Source organism: Amblyraja radiata, chromosome 14 (genome assembly GCF_010909765.2).
Source record: "Amblyraja radiata isolate CabotCenter1 chromosome 14, sAmbRad1.1.pri, whole genome shotgun sequence".
Lineage (NCBI taxonomy): Eukaryota > Metazoa > Chordata > Chondrichthyes > Rajiformes > Rajidae > Amblyraja > Amblyraja radiata.
The window spans coordinates 18,960,576-18,981,659 of NC_045969.1; the positions used below are offsets into that span (position 1 = coordinate 18,960,576).

At 43.7% G+C, this 21,084-nt stretch overlaps 1 protein-coding gene across 1 annotated transcript in view; it reads right to left on the minus strand.

The window, feature by feature from the left end:
- Nucleotides 1-2,367: 2,367 nt before the first annotated feature.
- Nucleotides 2,368-21,084, minus strand: part of LOC116980456 (NXPE family member 3-like) — a 32,766-nt gene continuing 14,049 nt past the window's right edge. The window contains exons 4-7 of the mRNA XM_033032709.1: nucleotides 11,485-11,558; nucleotides 11,247-11,270; nucleotides 8,216-8,380; nucleotides 2,368-3,178 (exon numbers count right to left, since the gene is read on the minus strand). Coding sequence (XP_032888600.1) covers nucleotides 2,625-3,178; nucleotides 8,216-8,380; nucleotides 11,247-11,270; nucleotides 11,485-11,558 — 817 coding nt within the window. The 3' untranslated portion in view covers nucleotides 2,368-2,624. The remainder of the gene's footprint in view (nucleotides 3,179-8,215; nucleotides 8,381-11,246; nucleotides 11,271-11,484; nucleotides 11,559-21,084) is intronic.

Consider the following 21,084-nt stretch of genomic DNA (forward strand, 5'->3'; position numbering starts at 1 on the left):
TGACTGCTTGGTATCGGTGGAACGGGAGACATTCAAAGACTCAACAATGGACCTGAAAGAAATTGCCACAGCTGATATAAATTTTCTTAAGCAAAGTTGCCGAGATAGTATTCAAACAATATTTTTGATATTTAGTAAACTAAAAGCAACAGTTTGTAAATCTGGATCCAGATACCTTTCACCACAAAAGAATTACAGTGAAACACTTTGTTTGCATGCTTTCCAGTCTAATCATTCCATACATGAGTGTAATCTAGCCATTAACCACAAAAGCAGGAAGTGCAAAGAGAAAAATGCCAGAATGCAGAATATAGATTTAAGCATTTCCATACAACATGATAGAAATGTATTCATCCCCCGAGGAAAATTGGTTTGCCAACAGTCACAACACACAAGATACACGAAAGCTTGAAATTAAAATTAAAAGTGAAAAAATAAGAAAAAGGACAAGCGACTTTTGGCTGGCTGCCGTGTGCACAGCCTTAACTGGAACAAACGAAAGAACAAACAAACAAACACAGGCTTATCCCCTGGGCAAATGGTTCTAAAACTAGAGTGCCCCCCCCCCTCCCCACACCGGATCCCCCTTTGTTCACCCACTGTCCCTCACGGCAATCCCCTCATGCTGGGTCCCCATTGTTTTCCCCTGCCCCCTCACGCTTATCGACCGCTGATTGCGGGTCGATCGCGAGGCCCCACCACCGCCGAGGCTCCCGTTGCTGCCAAGGCAATTACAGTTAAGGAAAATAGCGTTACAGTTAAGGAGAAAAAGTCCAGTGACCGCAATGACTTCACAAATGGCTGAAGTGAATGAAGATCGGGTCGGAGCAGAAAACCAAGATCATTGTTGCCCCTAATTAATACTAAAGAAAAAACACTGCTCTGACGACCAACCAATCCCGCTGATGGGGGATGTATCCCTGTTTTATAGCTGTCATTTCTCAGTGAACCTGTAAACCTTCTCAATTTCTTGACCCTTCGTCTAACCTATAAATCTTTGGAAAAAATTAAAACCTACATGGAATTCACAAGAATTGATTAAAGTTAGCAGATTTTATTTGAGCCTTGAGAGAGTAAGAGAGGCGAGCAACAGAGAGAAAGAGACAGCAAGATAGACAAGTAGAGATGGAGACAAATTCCGAGACAAAAAGAGACGGGTATTTTGTATACATGGCGGAATTGCATTAATTATGTTCAATTCCACTGTGTGCACCCACTGTAAGGAATTGTCATAAATTTATTAAAGCTAACGGATTTTATGTGAAAAACTTGGACTAGAGGTCATAGCCTCAGAATTAAAGGACATTCTTTTAGGAAGGAGATGAGGATACATTACTTCAGAGGGTGGTGAATCTGTGGAATTCTTTGCCACAGAAGGCAGTGGACACTTTATGGCAGAGATAGATAGATTCTTGATCAGTACAGGTGTCAGAGGTTATGGGGAGGCAGGAGAATGGGGTTAGGAGGGAGAGATAGATCAGCCATGATTGAATGGTGGAGTAGACTTGATGGGCCAAATGGCCTAATCCTACTCTTCCTTATGACCATATGAACCTTGAGAGGGAGTAAGAAGGGTGAGCAACAGAGAGAGAGAGATAGAGAGTGAACAAGAGAGACAATTAGAGATGAATGCAGAGTCAGAAAGACATAGAGAGAGGGCATAATTCCTCCGATTACTACAGGTTTATGATTTAACTAGTGCATTGAATCATGCCTGAGAAGAAATGTTTAAGGCATGCTCTGAACAGGGGCGGTGAATCTGTGGAATTCTATGCCACAGAAGGCTGTGGAGGCCAAGTCAATTGATATTTTTAAGGCAGAGATAGATAGATTCGTGATGAATACAGCTGTCAGGGGTTATGGGGAGAAGGCAGGAGAATGGTGTTAGGAGGGAGAGATAGATCAGCCATGATTGAATGGCGGAGTAGACTTGATGGGCTGAATGGCCTAATTCTGCTCCGATCACATGACCTTATGACATTATGACGTGGCTAGCTGGTAGAGGAGTGTTTGGTATTTGGAGCTTCCTGAGAAACTAAAGATTAAATCACACGCAATGGAACAGCACATTAAAGGGACACAATGGTAAACAAATTAGAATATGTTAACAGATGTCTTCTTTAAATGCATACTCATTAAAATTGGCAAGATCGTTCACTGGCAAAAACTTAAAGAAAGGCTGAGAAATTCTAGCCTTTGGAGCCTTTATCTTGGTAAACATAATGCAGGGTAGTTGGGGAGCAACAAGCGGAACATACAGGAGCACGTGGAAAGGTCGCTCATGCTGGGATCGTTCCGGTCGCAAGTGGGAAAATCAAGAGATTGTTGAGGCTGGAAAACAGAAAATGCTGGAAGCACTCAACAAGCCAGCATTCTCCGCTTTTATTTCATACGTCTGTTTAGATAATACCAAAATTATTTACTGACTCACACATAATTCCAGATAATGCAGAGGGGTAAGAAAATAAAAGATAATTTTCTTTAACCAAATCATTGCATACTCCTACAAAATTGAAATGTTAAATAGCGCAAAAGGAAGCTGATATCAACGTTTCAAATGTCCATCGGTTTTAGGTTGTTCAGGCAAACCTTTGATTATGTCACGACAGATCAAATAAAAGTACTTAATTATTTTCAGAAGGGCACATATATGAAAGAAACACATCTATTTCATTCTTTACAATGACTTGAGGAGGATGTATGTTATGGGGCAGGTAGTGGGCTATGGTCATTTCCCATGCATCCACAAATGCTACGTTGATGCCAGCCAATATCCTTCTCAGCACTGAATCAAGCTGATAGGAAAACCAGTCACTCTGGTAGATGCTGAGACGTTGTGTGAGAGCGCGTACGTTCGCTGTCTTTATCACCACCAATGTATCCGGACTCCTGCCCAACAGTCGTAGAATTGATCTCCGGATGGACTGCAGCCTCCAAATATACACTTCTATCGGATAAGCGGAAAAATGGACACATAAGGTAATTCCGATAACTGTGTTTCTCCCTCCTTTAATTTCATCTATTTTGTTTGAAATGTACCGCAATTGCTGACTCCAAATATTATAGAATTGAATTGGTGGTCCATGTACGGAAAACTCCACCATGATGTTGTGTTCCTTGTCCAAAGCGCAGAGAGGTCCAGCTTTTCCAGAATAGCCAAGGTCAAATGTATTGAGACCTGGAAGGAAAATATTACATTAAGTGGGATTACATTAAGTTTACATTGCTTGGTTAATATTTACATGCATTCAAATGAGCAGGATATTATCAAACCTAGGGAACCAATTAGAGATACTAATATGACAGGGATACATACTTGGCCAATACATTTATTCTGACTTCTGACTGATATTCACTGGAATTTAAAGGATGAGAGGGTATCTTATAGAAACATATAACATTCTTAAGGGATTGCACAGGCTAGATGCAGGAAAGGTGTTCCTGATGTTGGGCGAGTCCAGAACCAGGAGTCAGTGTAAGAATAAGGGGTAGGCCATTTAGGACTGAAAAAAACCTTTTCACCCAGCGTTGTAATTCTATGGAATTCTCTGCCACAGAAGCCAGTGGAGGCCAATTCACTGGATGTTTTCAAGAGAGCATTAGATATAGCTCTTTGAGCTAATGGAACCAAGGGATATGGAGAGAAAGCAGGAATGGGTTACTGATTTTGGATGATCAGCCATGATCATATTGAATGGCGGTGCTGGCTCGAAGGGTCGAATGGCCTACTCCTGCACCTATTTTCTATGTTTCTGAACATATTAAATCCTTTTCTGTTTTCGCACATCCCACCTGACTTGCTGCTGAATGTTTCAAGTCTTTTCTGTTTTTATTTCAGAATTCCGGCCGGCAGCATTTTTCTTTCTATTTTTAATAAAGGTCTCAGGAGTTGTGTTCTTTGTATTTTCTTCCACAGCTATTGGTTCAATGCTGACAGGGTCTCCCAACCCCAGTGGGCAAAAGACACTTTGCTTTCTCTTCACCAACAGCTGTGTGGAAAAACCATCATGTGTGCACTCTCTGGCCATGAGCCGTTACTCTCCATGGTGGCTTCATTATAGTCGCTGCAAATTTTTCACCATGTTGACGACCATAATGAGGCCGCGACTAGTTCCCAGAATGTGGGAACTCCTCCCGACCATGAAGGCGACTCCCCGGCAACCACCCGCGAACATGTGGTGACTGCAAAGTCTCCTGCAGTCGCCTAAAAAGTTGCCTAAGTGGGACAGGCCCATATGGAAACCAGATCCCTGCGTTTGTTCCTGACTATGCGTGCTGCTTGTACAGAGTTTGTACGTACTCCCTGTGACCGTGTGGGTTTTCTCTGGGTGCTCCGGTTTCCTCCCACACTCCAAAGACATACAGGTTTGTAAGTTAATTGGCTTTGGTAAAATTTTAAATTCTCCATAGTGTGTGGGACAGAGTTAGTGTACGGAGATCACAGATCAGCACAGTCCTGTTTCCGTGCTGTATCTCTAAAATCTAAAGTCCAAAGTAAAGTCAGATATCACGGTGAAGCAGTAAGTAGCCTGATTGATGGCAGAATACTGTCTGTGCAATGCCAATCTTAGTTTAGATTTGTTTAGTTTAGAGATACAGCACAGAAACGGATTATGAATAATGAGACAATTTAGTCTCAAATGTCATCATTAAATTTACATTTTATTTTGCATTGTGAATTTTTTACATTCAAAGTTTATTCCTGTATACCTAAAGACACAAATTGCTGGCGTAACTCAACAAGTCAGGCAACATCTCTGGAGAACATGGATAGGTGACATTTTGGGTCGAGATCCTTTTTCAGTGATTCGACGGGGGGAGATGAGTGTATGGCCAGGATGGTGTGGGTCTTTGATGATACTGCCAGCCTTTTTGAGGCAGCGACTGCGATAAATCCCCTCGATGGAAGGAAGGTCAGAGCCGATGATGGACTGGGCAATGTTTACTACTTTTTGTAGTCTTATCCTCTCCAGGGCGCTCAAGTTGCCGAACTAAGCCACGATGCAACCGGTCAGCATGCTCTCTACTGTGCACCTGTAGAAGTTAGAGAGAGTCCTCCTTGACAAACCGACTCTCCGTAATCCGCTCAGGAAGTAGAGGCGCTGATGAGCTTTCTTGATAATTGCATTAGTGTTCTCGGACCAGGAAAGATCTTCAGAGATGTGCACGCCCAGGAATCTGAAGCTCTTGACCCTATCAACCATCGACCCGTTGATATAAACGGGGCTGTGGGTCCCCCTCCTACTGCTTCCAAAGTCCACAATCAGTTTCTTGGTTTTGCTGGTGTTGAGGGCCAGGTTATTGCGCTGGCACCATATGGACAGTTGCTCGATCTCTCTTCTATACTCTGACTCATCCCCATCAGTGATACGCCCCACAACAGTGGTGTCATCAGCGAACTTGATGAAGGAGTTCGCACTGTGACTGGCTACGTAGTCATGAGTATAGAGTGAGTATGGCAGGGAGCTGAGCACGCAGCCTTGAGGTGCTCCCCTGCTGATTGTTATCGAGGCTGACACATTTCCACCACATTTCAAATTTCATTTGACTATCAAATTACAGGCAAATTATTCAAGGAATAATAATAATATTGTCAAATGAATATCAATACAGATAAATGTGAGGTGCTGCATTTGGTTGGAAGAAGAGGGGAAAGTATGAGTCTCGGAGGGGTTGGAAGAGCAGAGGGATCCCACAGCGCATGTACACCAATCACTAAAGGATCCCTCTACTCTTCCAACCCCTCCGAGACATGGTTGGCATTAAGAAAGCAAACTTGTATTGAATCTTCTGAACCTACTGAATTTTGTTGTCGGCAGGGCAGTACACTGCATATCACTAACTTGGACAATTTTACATTTTTATCAAGCCAATTAACCTACAAACCTGTACGTCTTTGGAGTGTGGGAGGAAACCGAAGTTCTCGGAGAAAACCCACGCAGATCACGGGGAGAACGTACAAACTCCATCCAGAAAGCACCCGTAGTCGGGATCGAACCCGGGTCTCTGGCGCTGCATTTTGCTGCAAGGCATTGTATTGGCAGAAGGACAGAATTGAAATGTAAGGAAGTTAAGTTAAATCTGTATTAAACTTTAAGATGCAGGGTAGACTTACAAAGATGATTACCAGAAATGGTAGGGTTTATACAGTATATCAGGAAAGGATGAACAGAATTAGTCATATTTCTCTAGAGAATCAAATATTCTGGTGTGAATTAACAGGTCTTTAAAATGATGAAAGATTTTAAAAGTGTGGGCAACTTTCCACTTGTATGGAGGTAAATGAGAGATCATCAAGACAATGTAGTCCCCAAGAAATCCAAAGGGAATTCAGAAGAAACTTCTTCACCGAAAGAATTGTGAGAATATAGAACAGCAAGTAGATGCATCTAAAGGGAGATTGAACAAACAAACAAAGGAGAATCTCTGGGATTCTCGGCCACAGAAGGTAGTTGAGGCCAGTTCATTGGCTATATTTAAGAGGGAGTTAGATGTAGCCCTTGTGGCTAAAGGGATCAGGGGGTATGGAGAGAATGCAGGTACAGGATACTGAGTTGGATGATCAGCCATGATCATATTGAATGGCGGTGCAGGCTCGAAGGGCCGAATGGCCTACTGCTGCACCTATTTTCTATGTTTCTAAGGGTGTAGAACCTTTGCTGATAGAGTGAGATGAGGAGAGGCAGAGGCAGACTTGAGTGGGAGCACAATCACTGCTATGGACTGCTGAGTTGAATGTCCTGACTATGTAATCCATGGGGCAGCAAGGTGACACTGCAGTAGAGTTGCTGCCTTACAGCGCCAGAGGCCCGGGTTCGATCCTGACTACAGGTGCTGTCTGTATGGAGTTTGAACGTTCTCCCTATAACCTGCGTGGGTTTTTGCCAAGATCATTGGTTTCCTCCCACACTCCAAAGAACTGGCTGGCAAACAGGAAGCAAAGAGTAGGAGCGAACGGGTCCTTTTCACAATGGCAGGCAGTGACTAGTGGGGTACCGCAACGCTCAGTGCTGGGACCCCAGTTATTTACAATATATATTAATGATCTGGATGAGGGAATTGAAGGCAACATTTCCAAGTTTGCGGATGACACTATGCTGGGGGGGCAGTGAGGAGGATGCTAGGAGACTGCAAGGTGACTTGGATAGGCTGGGTGAGTGGGCAAATGTTTGGCAGATGCAGTATAATGTGGATAAATGTGAGGTTATCCACTTTGGTGGGAAAAACAGGAAAGCAGACTATTATCTAAATGGTGGCCGATTAGGAAAAGGGGAGATGCAACGAGACCTGGGTGTCATGGTACACCAGTCATTGAAAGTAGGCATGCAGGTGCAGCAGGCAGTGAAGAAAGCGAATGGTATGTTAGCTTTCATAGCAAAAGGATTCGAGTATAGGAGCAGGGAGGTTCTACTGCAGTTGTACATGGTCTTGGTGAGACCACACCTGGAGTATTGCGTACAGTTTTGGTCTCCAAATCTGAGGAAGGACAATATTGCCATAGAGGGAGTGCAGAGAAGGTTGACCAGACTGATTCCTGGGATGTCAGGACTTTCATATGAAGAAAGACTGGATAGACTCGGCTTATACTCGCTAGAATTTAGGAGATTGGGGGGGGGATCTTACAGAGACTTACAAAATTCTTAAGCGGTTGGACAGGCTAGATGCAGGAAGATTGTTCCCGATGTTGGGGAAGTCCAGGACAAGGGGTCACAGCTTAAGGATAAGGGGGAAATCCTTTAAGACCGAGATGAGATAAACATTTTTCACACAGAGAGTGGTGAATCTCTGGAACTCTCTGCCACAGAGGGTAGTTGAGGCCAGTTCATTGGCTATATTTAATAGGGAGTTAGATGTGGCCCAGGGGGTATGGAGAGAAGGCAGGTACGGGATACTGAGTTGGATGATCAGCCATGATCATATTGAATGGGCCGAATGGCCTACTCCTGCACCTGTTTTCTATGTATCTATGTAAAGACATACAGGTCCGTAGGTTAATCGACTTGGTATAAATGTAAATTGTCCCTAGTGTGTGTATGATAGTGTTAATGTACGGGGATCGCTGGTCAGTGCGGACACGTTAGGCTGAATGGCCAGTTTCCACGCTTAATCTATAAATTAAACTAAACTAAACTAAAGAAGACCAAATTCAAATGTAACATAAAGCATTTAATATGCTCCCCTCTAAAATGAGGACTGAAAAATGAACACAATTCACCTGGAAGAAATTTAGCCAAGTATTCAAACCACTGGTACATTGTGGAATCGCCAATCAGATAAATCCTTTTCCCACGAAGACAGGATGTAACATTTGCAGGAGTGTTAAAGTGACGAATATTGCAGGTTGTTGACATCCACTGGTTCTTATAATAAAAGCCAGATGGTGTTGTCATTGGTTTTCCCTGGATACACTTACCAAGAACTGCAGCTGAAGATAAAGTGAAGAGAAAGACAAAAAATTGTGTTACGCTGTATTACTGTACATTCGACTGTGCATTCCTGGTTAATACATTTGTTAAGATACCAATCAAGTAGACTGCTTTCACCCAGGTGACATTGAAAGCAATTGGAGGGGATTTCAACCAGAAAGTCAATGGCAGTGGCAAATTCCAGGAAGTCCTTCAACAAATTTCCACCAAGTTTAGTTGTATTCATTTATTATATGTGGGCATCATATGTTGCTGGTATTTATTAGTCATTCATACTGGAGATGTTAGTGAAGTCCTGGTGGTGAAGATACTTCACAGACTGTTGGGTGGGTATTTCCAAGCTTTAGGCCCAGCAGCAATGAAGTAACACTGATTTTGTTTCAAGTCAAGGTATTACCTGTCTTGGGGCAAACTGGTAGGTGGTAGAATTCCCATCACTTGCTAAGTGGCACTTCTGACGAGTGGACGCTGAGCATTGCCAAATAATCCTTGGCAGTGTGATGTAGTGAGTTTTATGCTTTTATGAATGGCTCACTCTACAGCTATGGTGTGTCAGGTGTGGAGGGAATGATTAGTTAGGGTGACGGATGTGATATCAATCAAGAAGACAGCTTTGGCCTGGCTGGTGTTGGAAGCAATTGCAGGCACTCTCATCCAGAAAGATGGATGGGGATCTATCACACTCCTGGTTAATGTATGTGGAAAGGATACCGAGTCATCAATAAATAAGTAACTCCTCACAGGCCACATAATCTCTGACCTGTTCTTGCAGACACAATATTCACATGGTTGGTCCAGTGATGTTTCTGGTCAATTGTGGTGACCCTCAAGTTGTTGATTGTGGGAGACTCAATTGTGGGTGTCGAGGATACATGTTATTCTTGTTTGAGAAGATCATTATCTGCTCTGAAGTTCACCCATCTAGAGTACTCACTCTGTGACCTACTATTTCCACTGCTTCTCCCACATTTTGTACAAACTGTAGGAGTTGCGATTCAACTGCTGAGGAAGAATGGTAGCAATACACAGAAGGAGTTTCTCGCCTGTGCTTGGCCAGGTATTGTAAGACTTCATGGAGTCAGGAGTCAATCTCCCAATGTGGTCTACTGTATCTGCCTGCATATCATATTGCCACCACCTCTGGTATATACTTCTAATGAAGCAGAATATCGCTCAGAATTGTGCTTGAGGATTCTGTGATGTTTTGTCTATAGGTACAACTATGGATGGCTTTCACTACAGACACGATCACCTAATTCAGGATGACTTGGTTAACCAGTATGAGTTTGCCACTACCATGCGCAGATTCAGCACCTTGGTCAGCGGTGGGATGATTTATTCTTATTGTGAATTGTTTGATCAACCACATTGCACTGGCAATGATGAACTCAGTAACTAAATGCTGTCTCTAAACATGCATGCAAAGAGAAAAATAATCCAAGAAGTATTCTGAACAATGTTGTACCCATGATGCTACACTAAGCAGCTTCATTGTGATTGGGTGGTAATACACTGTACTGTTATTATTTGCAGTGAACAGTACAATAGTCGTCCACAAAACTGTTTCCAGAAATAAAATAAAAAGGAGTACAGAACTTAGAGATTGTACCTCATCCCTAATTTTCAACAACTGGATTCTTTGGAGTGGATCCAAATCCAATCTGCATTCCACCGGGGAAAAGAGTTTTCCACCAAAATAATGCTGTCCTTCTCTTACCCCAGCCTTAGAATATGGGGAACATGAACTGTTTACGGGGAATCACACAGCCATTTTTACATGTTTTGACAAGTTTCGGGGGATATGGGCCAAACACAGGCAGGTGGAACTAGTGCAGGTGGGACATGTTGGTCAGTGTGGGCAGGTTGGGCCAAAGGGCCTGATTCCACGCTGTATGACTCTATGACTCCATTCAATCCAAGTGCAAGGATGACCATGGTATCAATGTTATATCAATCAGAACTCAGGCGCTGCAAATTTAAATATAAACTTGGTTGTTAGAGCCAGTGTTTCTCAAGATAGAAGGATCCTTTGCCCTTTCCTGGAAACTGTTGTGTGGCCATACTGATATCTCCCAAAACTTCTCCCTGGGAACTAACTTCTTATGCATAATTTTCACTTCTGTAAATGGCAAAAAGCAGCTGGAGTGAATTGGCAGACTATTGTATACACTTTGTGTAAACATTGGATCTATTGTGTAGCAGTAATGAAGGAGCATGGAGGAGAGGTGTGTGTGTGTGTGGGGGGGGGGTAGGGCATATATGTATGTTGTGTGATTATTATGATGGGACTTTTGGTTTTGGACGGTGGGACACATAATGCCTACCGTCAAGGTACAGATGTACAGAATGCTCTCAGCATCTGTGATGAGGGTAACAGAGTTAATGTTGCAGGTTGATGACCTTTCATCAGAGTTAATGTTTCATCATTCCAACAATGGGCCATTTACCTGAACCATTGACTATGTTTCTCTCTCACAAATACCGCTTGACCTTAATCTTTTGTTTCATTTCTGATATCTAGCATTTGCAGTCTTTAGCTTTTCAATTTTAATTTCCTTATTTTATTACAGAGCATGTTAACAAAATCCAAGTGTTAAAACTAACCCACTAAATAATGTACATTTTGAGATGGCACCAGGTTTATCAATGCAAAACACGACTTAAAAACATTGAAGTTCTGCATCAAATGTGCAAGACAATTCACCTTGATGCCGCAAACAAATTTATATATTTATAGAACTTAACATATTATACCATAAATTACATTTTTCAAATCACCAATTAAAATTAATGTATTTGATATGATGCCTGATGCTGAATGTATATATTTGAAATTTTTGGATTCTATTCCATTATATAAAACATATTTTGCTGGTTAAGTTTTACCTGGTCCAGCTAAGCTTAACATAAATTGTTAATCCAGTTCAGTGAATAACTACATGGGCCTTTAAACATGGGCTGAGGTCTTGCATATTTACAGCATGAAACTGCCCCACCATTCCGCTTCTAGTTCTTACCAAACCATTAATTTATTAATTATACATATAAATAATCTTACTTGCCCGCGGCGAAGGTTTCACCATTATATAATCAGTGGCATTGGGTAATAAACGCATCTTGATGTTGACTTTACTGTAAATGGAAAAATATTATAGCATCAGACATCAAATCAATGTATAAAGGAAATGCTTACACACACACACACACACAGGCACACACACACACACACACACACACACACACACACACACACACATATGATAGATATAATAATAATGTATAATACATCCGATAATTTATTGTATAGCTATTGTTGTTGAACCTAACATGCCTGTAAAGCTGCAGGATGTAAGAATGTTATTGTTCTGGTTCATAAGTTTTCTTGATCTTGATCTCTTGATACTTTCTTAAGATCTCTTCCACAACTTTGAACCTTCTCTCTTTGCTACCTCTGCAGGTACGGTACTTAATGTGGTTCACACAATTCTGGGAAAACCTTAAGTTTAGAACTGAACAAAGAGCTCCAATTGTTTCCAAATAAATAATGTATAAAAGGGTCAGTTTGACATGTTAGCCGTTGATTTATCAATCATCCTTTCAAATCAAAATGTTATATTTTTTCTATTGAACAATGGTCTCAACTTCAAGGTTTCAAGGTCAGTTTATTGTCACATGTACCAATTAAGGCACAGTGAAATTCGAATAACCATACAGCTATACTAAAAAAAAGCAACAAGACACACAACTACATAAAAGTTAGCATAAACATCCACCACAGCGGATTCCCTACGTTCCCCACAGTGATGGAAGGCAATAAAGTCCAATTTTCTTCCTCTTTTGCTCCCACGGTCGAGGCAGTTGAACCATCTGCAGTCGGGGCGATCGAAGCTCCCGCAGCCAGCGGTCAAAGCCCCGACGTCGGGGCTGTCGAAGCTTCTGCGGCTTAGAGCTCCCGAAAGTCGGTCTCTGCCCAGAGACCGCAAGCTTTACGATGTTAAATTCTGCAGCTCCCGCGAGTCGACCCCCGACAGGGATCGCGAGCTCCGTGATGGTAAGTGCGCAGGCCGCCAACTCCTCGATGTTAGACCACAGTGCAGACAGAGATACGATACGGAAAAAAGAGCTAAACATTGATAGAAGATTGCTTGGCTAACAAAAAAAAGAGAATGGTCATAAATGGTCCTTTTTCTGGTTTATCGAACATATTTAGAGAAATTATGTTGATGAAGAGTCTGAGGGAATGGTTGATAAGTGGTAGGAATTTAAGCTGTGAAGATATAAGGAGACTACAAACAGATAGCTGGGTTAAATGTGCAGACAATGATGTGACAAATGGAGAATAATTGAGAAAATATTAAATTGGCCATTTTGGCAGAGAAATAATCACGTATTTTATCACAATACTGAATCTCTCAGTATTGTGATAAAATACGTGATTATTTCTCTGCCAAAATGGCCAATTTAATATTTTCTCAATTATTGCTCTGAGCTCTGTGAGACAGAGGGATCGAGTGTCTGAGTACAGATTTCAGGGAGTGGACATAAATTTGGAGACCAAGTTACAAATAGGTCAACCATGATCTTATGTGATGGATCAGTGTCAAAGGGTGGGCGGCCTTCACCTGAATGTTAGTCTGTTTGAATGTATGGCTAAGCAGTTTACAGGATACAGCCTGAAATCTTGAAACCTGCTCTGCAGAGTAGTTTTGTTTAGTTTAGTGGACACAGGCCTTTCGGCCCATCAAATCCCCGCCGACTAACAATCACCCATACACCAGTTCACTCCTACACACCAGGGGCAATTTACAGAAGCCTGACTACAGATGCTGTCTGTACGGAGTTTGTACGTTCTTCCAGAGGTTTACAAGAATGATCCTAGGAATGAGTTCTAAACATATGATGAGCACTTGGCACTTGGCATGTACTCACTAGAGTTTAGAAGGATAGACAATAGACAATAGGTGCAGGAGTAGGCCATTCGGCCCTTCGAGCCAGCGCTGCCATTCAATGTGATCATGGCTGATCATCCCCAATCAGTACCCCGTTCCTGCCTTCTCCCCATATCCCATGACTCCGCAATTTTTAAGAGCCCTATCTAGCTCTCTCTTGAAAGCATCCAGAGAATTCGCCTCCACCGCCCTCTGAGGCAGAGAATTCCACAGACTCACCACTCTCTGTGAGAAAAAGTGTTTCCTCGTCTCCGCTCTAAATGGCTTACTCCTTATTCTTAAACTGTGGCCGCTGGTTCTGGACCCCCCCCCCCCCCCCCCAACATCGGGAACATATGGGGACCTCATTGAAACTTACCGAATAGTGAAAGGCTTGGATAGAGTAGATGTGGAGAGGATGTTTCCATTAGTGGGAAAGTCTAGGACCAGAGGTCATAGCCTCAGGATTAAAGGATGTTCCTTTAGGAAGGAGATGAGGAGGCATTTCCTTATTCAGAGGGTGGTGAATCTGTCGAATTCTTTGTCATAGAAGGCAAAGTCAATGGATATTTTTAAGGCAAAGATAGATAGATTCTTGATTAGTACGGGTGTCAGGGGTTATGGGGAGAAGGCAGGATAATGGGGTTAGGAGAGATAGATCAAACATGATTGAATGGCAGAGCAGACTTAATGGGCCAAATAGCCTAATTCTGCTCCTATCACTTATGACCTTATGATCAGAAAAGCATTGTGGCTGTTAGTTAATGAAGCAATTAGCTTCAGGCACAATGCTGTCACTATAGAAATGTTTTGGGCTGAGCCATTCAATACCAACCATTACAGTCAGTGCATACTAAAATATTTCCCTATAATTTTAAATTCTGGCACGCAAGATTTGTGTTTATCCTATTGAATGTCACAGAAGATTAATTGTCTGACAGCAACTGAAACAATATCACTCATGAAACATAGAAACATAGAAACATAGAAATTAAGTGCAGGAGTAGGCCATTCGGCCCTTCGAGCCTGCACCGCCATTCAATATGATCACGGCTGATCATCCAACTCAGTATCCCGTACCTGCCTTCTCTCCATACCCTCTGATCCCCTTAGCCACAAGGGCCACATCTAACTCCCTCTTAAATATAGCCAATGAACTGGCCTCGACTACCCTCTGTGGCAGAGAGTTCCAGAGATTCACCACTCTCTGTGTGAAAAAAGTTCTTCTCATCTCGGTTTTAAAGGATTTCCCCCTTATCCTTAAGCTGTGACCCCTTGTCCTGGACTTCCCCAACATCGGGAGCAATCTTCCTGCATCTAGCCTGTTCAACCCCTTAAGAATTTTGTAAGTTTCTATAAGATCCCCTCTCAATCTCCTAAATTCTAGAGAGTATAAACCAAGTCTATCCAGTCTTTCTTCATAAGACAGTCCTGACATCCCAGTAATCAGTCTGGTGAACCTTCTCTGCACTCCCTCTATGGCAATAATGTCCTTCCTCAGATTTGGAGACCAAAACTGTACGCAATACTCCAGGTGTGGTCTCACCAAGACCCTGTACAACTGCAGTAGAACCTCCCTGCTCCTATACTCAAATCCTTTTGCTATGAAAGCTAACATACCATTCGCTTTCTTCACTGCCTGCTGCACCTGCATGCCCACTTTCAATGACTGGTGTACCATGACACCCAGGTCTCGCTGCATCTCCCCTTTTCCTAGTCGGCCACCATTTAGATAATAGTCTGCTTTCCTGTTTTTGCCACCAAAATGGATATCCTCACATTTATCCACATTATACTGCATCTGCCAAACATTTGCCCACTCATCCAGCCTATCCAAGTCACCTTGCAGTCTCCTAGCATCCTCCTCACAGCTAACACTGCCCTCCAGCTTAGTGTCATCCGCAAACTTAGAGATATTGCCTTCAATTCCCTCATCCAGATCATTAATATATATTGTAAATAGCTGGGGTCCCAGCACTGAGCCTTGCGGTACCCCACTTGTCACTGCCTGCCATTGTGAAAAGGACCCGTTTACTCCTACTCTTTGCTTCCTGTTTGCCAGCCAGTTCTCTATCCACATCAATACTGAACCCCCAATGCCGTGTGCTTTAAGTTTGTATACTAATCTCTTATGTGGGACCTTGTCGAAAGCCTTCTGGAAGTCCAGATACACCACATCCACTGGTTCTCCCCTATCCACGCTACTAGTTACATCCTCGAAAAATTCTATAAGATTCGTCAGACATGATTTACCTTTTGTAAATCCATGCTGACTTTGTCCAATGATTTCACCACTTTCCAAATGCTATCCCATCTTTAATAACTGACTCTAGCAGTTTCCCCACTACCGATGTTAGACTAACTGGTCTGTAATTCCCCGTTTTCTCTCTCCCTCCCTTCTTAAAAAGTGGGGTTACGTTTGCTACCCGCCAATCCTCAGGAACTACTCCAGAATCTAAAGAGTTTTGAAAGATTATTACTAATGCATCCACTATTTCTGGAGCTACTTCCTTAAGTACTCTGGGATGCAGCCTATCTGGCCCTGGGGATTTATCGGCCTTTAATCCATTCAATTTACCCAACACCACTTCCCGGCTAACCTGGATTTCACTCAATTCCTCCAACTCCTTTGACCCACGGTCCCCTGCTATTTCCGGCAGATTATTTATGTCTTCCTTAGTGAAGACGGAACCAAAGTAGTTATTCAATTGGTCCGCCATATCCTTGTTCCCCATGATCAACTCACCTGTTTCTGACTGCAAGGGACCTACATTTGTTTTAACTAATCTCTTTCTTTTCACATATCTATAAAAACTTTTGCAGTCAGTTTTTATGTTCCCTGCCAGTTTTCTTTCATAATCTATTTTTCCTTTCCTAATTAAGCCCTTTGTCCTCCTCTGCTGGTCTCTGAATTTCTCCCAGTCCTCCGGTATGCTGCTTTTTCTGGCTAATTTGTACGCATCATCCTTCGCTTTGATACTATCCCTGATTTCCCTTGTTATCCACGGATGCACTACCTTCCCTGATTTATTCTTTTGCCAAACTGGGATGAACAATTTTTGTAGTTCATCCATGCAGTCTTTAAATGTCTTCCATTGCATATCCACCGTCAACCCTTTTAGAATTAATTGCCAGTCAATCTTGGCCAATTCACGTCTCATACCCTCAAAGTTACCTTTCTTTAAGTTCAGAACCATTGTTTCTGAATTAACAATGTCACTCTCCATCCTAATGAAGAACTCAACCATATTATGGTCACTCTTGCCCAAGGGGGCACGTACAACAAGACTGCTAACTAACCCTTCCTCATTACTCAATACCCAGTCTAAAATAGCCTGCTCTCTCGTTGGTTCCTCTACATGTTGATTTAGATAACTATCCCGCATATATTCCAAGAAAACCTCTTCCTCAGCCAATTTGATTCACCCAATCTATATGTAGATTGAAGTCACCCATTATAACGGTTTTGCCTTTGTCGCACGCATTTCTAATTTCCCGTTTGATACCATCTCCAACTTCACTACTACTGTTAGGTGGCCTGTACACAACACCCACCAGCGTTTTCTGCCCCTTAGTGTTTCGCAGCTCTACCCATATCGATTCCACATCCTCCAAACTAATGTCCTTCCTTTCCACTGCGTTAATCTCCTCTCTAATCAGCAACGCTACCCCACCTCCTTTTCCTTTCTCTCTATCCCTCCTGAATATTGAATATCCCTGGATGTTCAGCTCCCAGCCTTGGTCACCCTGGAGCCATGTCTCCGTGATCCCAACTATATCATAGTCATTAATAGCTATCTGCACATTCAACTCATCCACCTTATTACGAATGCTCCTTGCATTGAGACACAAAGCCTTCAGGCTTGTTTTACAACACTCTTAACCCGTATACAATTATGCTGTAAAGTGGCCCTTTTTGATTTTTGCCCTGGATTTTCCGGCCTGCCACTTTTACTTTTCACCTTGCTACCTATTGCTTCTACCCTCATTTTACACCCCTCTGTCTCTACGCTCACACATTTAAGAAACCCTTTCCCTTTAACTCCATCCTCCACTATCCCATTCGACACCCCACCCCCCTTATTCAGTTTAAAACCACCCGTGTAGCAGTGGCAAACCTGCCTGCCAGAATGCTGGTCCCACACCTGTTAAGATGCAATCCGTCCCTTTTGTACAGTTCCCCCTTACCCCAAAACAGATCCCAGTGATCTAAGAATCTAAATCCCTGCCCCGTGCACCAGTTCCTCAGCCACACGTTCAGGTCCCGTATCTCCCTGTTCCTGCTCTCGCCAGCACGAGGAACTGGAAGCAAACCGGAGATAACAACCCTGGAGGTCCTGCTTTTCAGCATTTTTCCGAGCTCTCTAAAGTCACGCTGCAGAATATTCATCCCCTTCTTTCCGACATCGTTGGTGCCGACATGCACTACCACTTCCGGATGTTCATCTTCACCCTTGAGGATTTTCTGCACTCTGTCCGTGACATCCTGGATCCTGGCACCAGGAAGGCAGCACACCATCCTCGCATCCCGTCTGTTGCCGCAGAAACCCCTGTCCGTACCTCTCACAATGGAGTCTCCCACTACAATGGCGTTGCCTGCCTTAGGCCTTTTTGGTTTTGGCTCAACAGCCCTATTCGCATCACAAGCCAGTCCGCCGCCCAGTGTAAACACCTCTTCTGTCCCGACAGCTTCTAAGTGGGTGAACCTGTTCACAAGCGGTACAACACCCGGGGACGTTGGCATTCCATGCTTCCCTCTCGTTCTCACTGTCTCCCACCTTCTCTCTTCCAGTACCTTTGGTGTAACAATCGTACTGTAGGACTTGTCGAGGAACGACTCCGTTTCTCGGACGAACCGGAGGTCATCCACTTGCTTCTCCAGTTCCCCAACACGGCCCTTCAGGAGCTCTACCTGGATGCACTTCTCGCATTTGTAGCAGCCAGAGGCACCAGCGGTGTCCTTGACCTCCCACATACTGCAAGCATCGCACTGAATCAGCTTGCCTGACATCTCCTTCTTTCGTCTCTCCCTCTCCAGCGTTTTGTGTAGCCCCCTCTCCTCAGCCTACTCGCCAAAGACTCACACTTTACTCACAGGGCACTTCCCTACAAGGCCGCTCCTCACTGCCGCTCCACAAGAGCAGTCTTGCTTAAATTGACTGATAAATTGCCTGATTTACAGATTTACAAACCAAATTCCTCAGTTTTCAACTGTTTTCCCAGCACTGACTCACTTCTCTCCTCCCACTTGGGCTAGAGCAAATCAGTCGTATCTCTTGCTAAACTCCTGCTGCTGTTGTTGCTCCCAAAAGCTACAGCAGTTCTGAGTCAAGTCTGCCTGTCCTTGGGCTTTACTTTAACTGTTTTCACTTCTCTCCTCCCACTTGGGCTAGAGCCAATCAGTCGCATCTCTTGCTAAACTCCTGCTGCTGTTGTTGCTCCCAAAAGCTACAGCAGTTCTGAGTGGATAATGTGCTGCAATTGGTTTTGCCTCAGTAGATTACACCGAGGAACACTTCAAGGTGAACTTCCATGTGAAAATATGAAATCCATGTTTACGTACCCGACCCTTTGCTGACTGGACAATTTGCAGAATTCACTGATCAATACCTTCTTAAAGTACTATCGTAATATTTAAGAAGCATTTAGATAGATACATAGATAGGACAGGTTTAGAGGGACATGGGCCAAATGCAAGCAGATGAGACATGTAGAAGGGACATATTGGTCGGTGTGGGCAGGTTGGGCTGAAGGGCCTGTTTCCATGCTGTATGACTATGACTCTCTGACTATGGCTCTGTAAGGTTAATGGGCATGCTACTATGAACAGGGTGTTCTTTCCAGCATTTAGCTGCTGAGATACCAATCCAATTGGTGCCGCAGTATTGACACCACTGGACGCTTTGATACGACAATGACTGGCCACTCAGGTGGGTCAGGCACATTGGGGCAGAAGGCAAAGACATATGTATCAAGAAGGAGGTCAGGCCAGAATCTTTGGAGATGCTAGATCTACCTAGACCTCTGATGAACAATGTATTTGCAGGACTCAATTTTGCCTGGACAATCATCATTGAGAGATATGATCTTCTTTGGCCGGACCTCCAGCCATACTCTTCCTTTACTAGTCTATCAACTGAGGTGGAGATCACATTGATTCACAATCTCATCGCCACTGGAATTTTCTCATGCAACTGAAGGAAATCTCTGCCAGTATCTCTGAACGTGTTTTATTGATACGGCATGGAAACAGGCCCTTCGGCCCACCGAGTCTGCACTGACCAATGATCCCTCCTTCACACTCTTTATCCCTTGTAGAAGTTTGAAAACACACACGTCCAGATCCAAGAACAGTTTCTTCCCAGCTGACCAATGATCACCTGTGCATCCTCCACACTGTGGCTCACTGCTACTACAGAGAGTTTTCCCAGACTGTATTCCCAAAGGAAAGATTTCTCTTCTAATGTGAAGACTATGTTGGAGCCCCAATGTGGACACCACGTGGTGCTCTGATGGAGAGAGATCTCCCTCCTAGCAGTGTTCCCAGGTTCAAGGAAGACTGAGCAACTGGGACAGATCCCAGACCATCAGCGGCCGCGTGTGCTGGAAAACAAGCCAAAAATAGCCAGGGTTGACACAAAATGCTGGAGTAACACAGCGGGATAGGCAGAACCTTACTCAGCTTTTACCCCGTCATCGATGTAATAAGTTTCCTTCAGATTTGATGTTATATTTCACAAGTTATTGATATTTAAAGTTTTTAAAAAGCCACCTTTGAGAATAACAACTGCCTTTGATAGGGAGACTCTTCCAACAGCTTCCAGTGATGATGCACAATGGCATCTCACAGTTGGCCAATCACAATGGGATCTCATTTACACAAGCTGCAGTGAACATTCCAAAAACCGAAAATGACATCACAATGTGATCTCTGCTGCCAATACATAAGCTATGAGAGTGTTTTACATTGTTGTAAGGAGAGGGACTTTGTGGTGTGGGGATTTAAAAGTTTTAAAGTGACATTGGGTTGTGTTGGGGGAACCAGGCCTTCCGTGTGACTCGGACCCAACGGGTTCCACTTAGTCTAGTACATAACTAAAACTCTTATCTTGTGCTCATCCGGTTTGCATGGTTTTTCTATTTGCGCAAATATGGTACACAATAATGCTACAATTATTCACCACCGTACTCACCATTCTCCAGTGCTGCAAGTGCAACAAGATTTTTTCCGATCGATAGTATATTTTAAAAGTTATTAAGTTTTAAAAATCTTAAAAACCACGCATGCGCCACGGAGATTGGTCTCCTCTCCTGTCAGTCAACACCATGTCTGGGATGGTGACGCCCCTTCCTGCACAGTGCAAACCCTCTGCAGCAATGGCGGTCCTGTCTACCCGTCCCTCCGGGTGAATATCTGCGACTGTCCATCTCCTCCACCACCGCTGCTGTAACTCACCCTCACGGCCCTCTTGCTACCAGCTCGTCGAAAATCGTGGTGCCCACCATGACAAACACCGACTCCATCCTCCTCCGCGGCCCGGCTTGGCGGCTGCAGCGAGCCGGCAGGCAGGTAGGTGGGTGGGCAGGGACGGGCCGAGCGGCAGCAGCGGGCAGTTGAGCAGGGCAGGGACGGGGAGAGTAGGGTTGCAGTGTGGCCGAGCAGTTTGGGAGAGAGAGAGAGAGAGAGAGAGAGAGAGAGAGAGAGAGAGAGAGAGAGAGAGAGACATCCA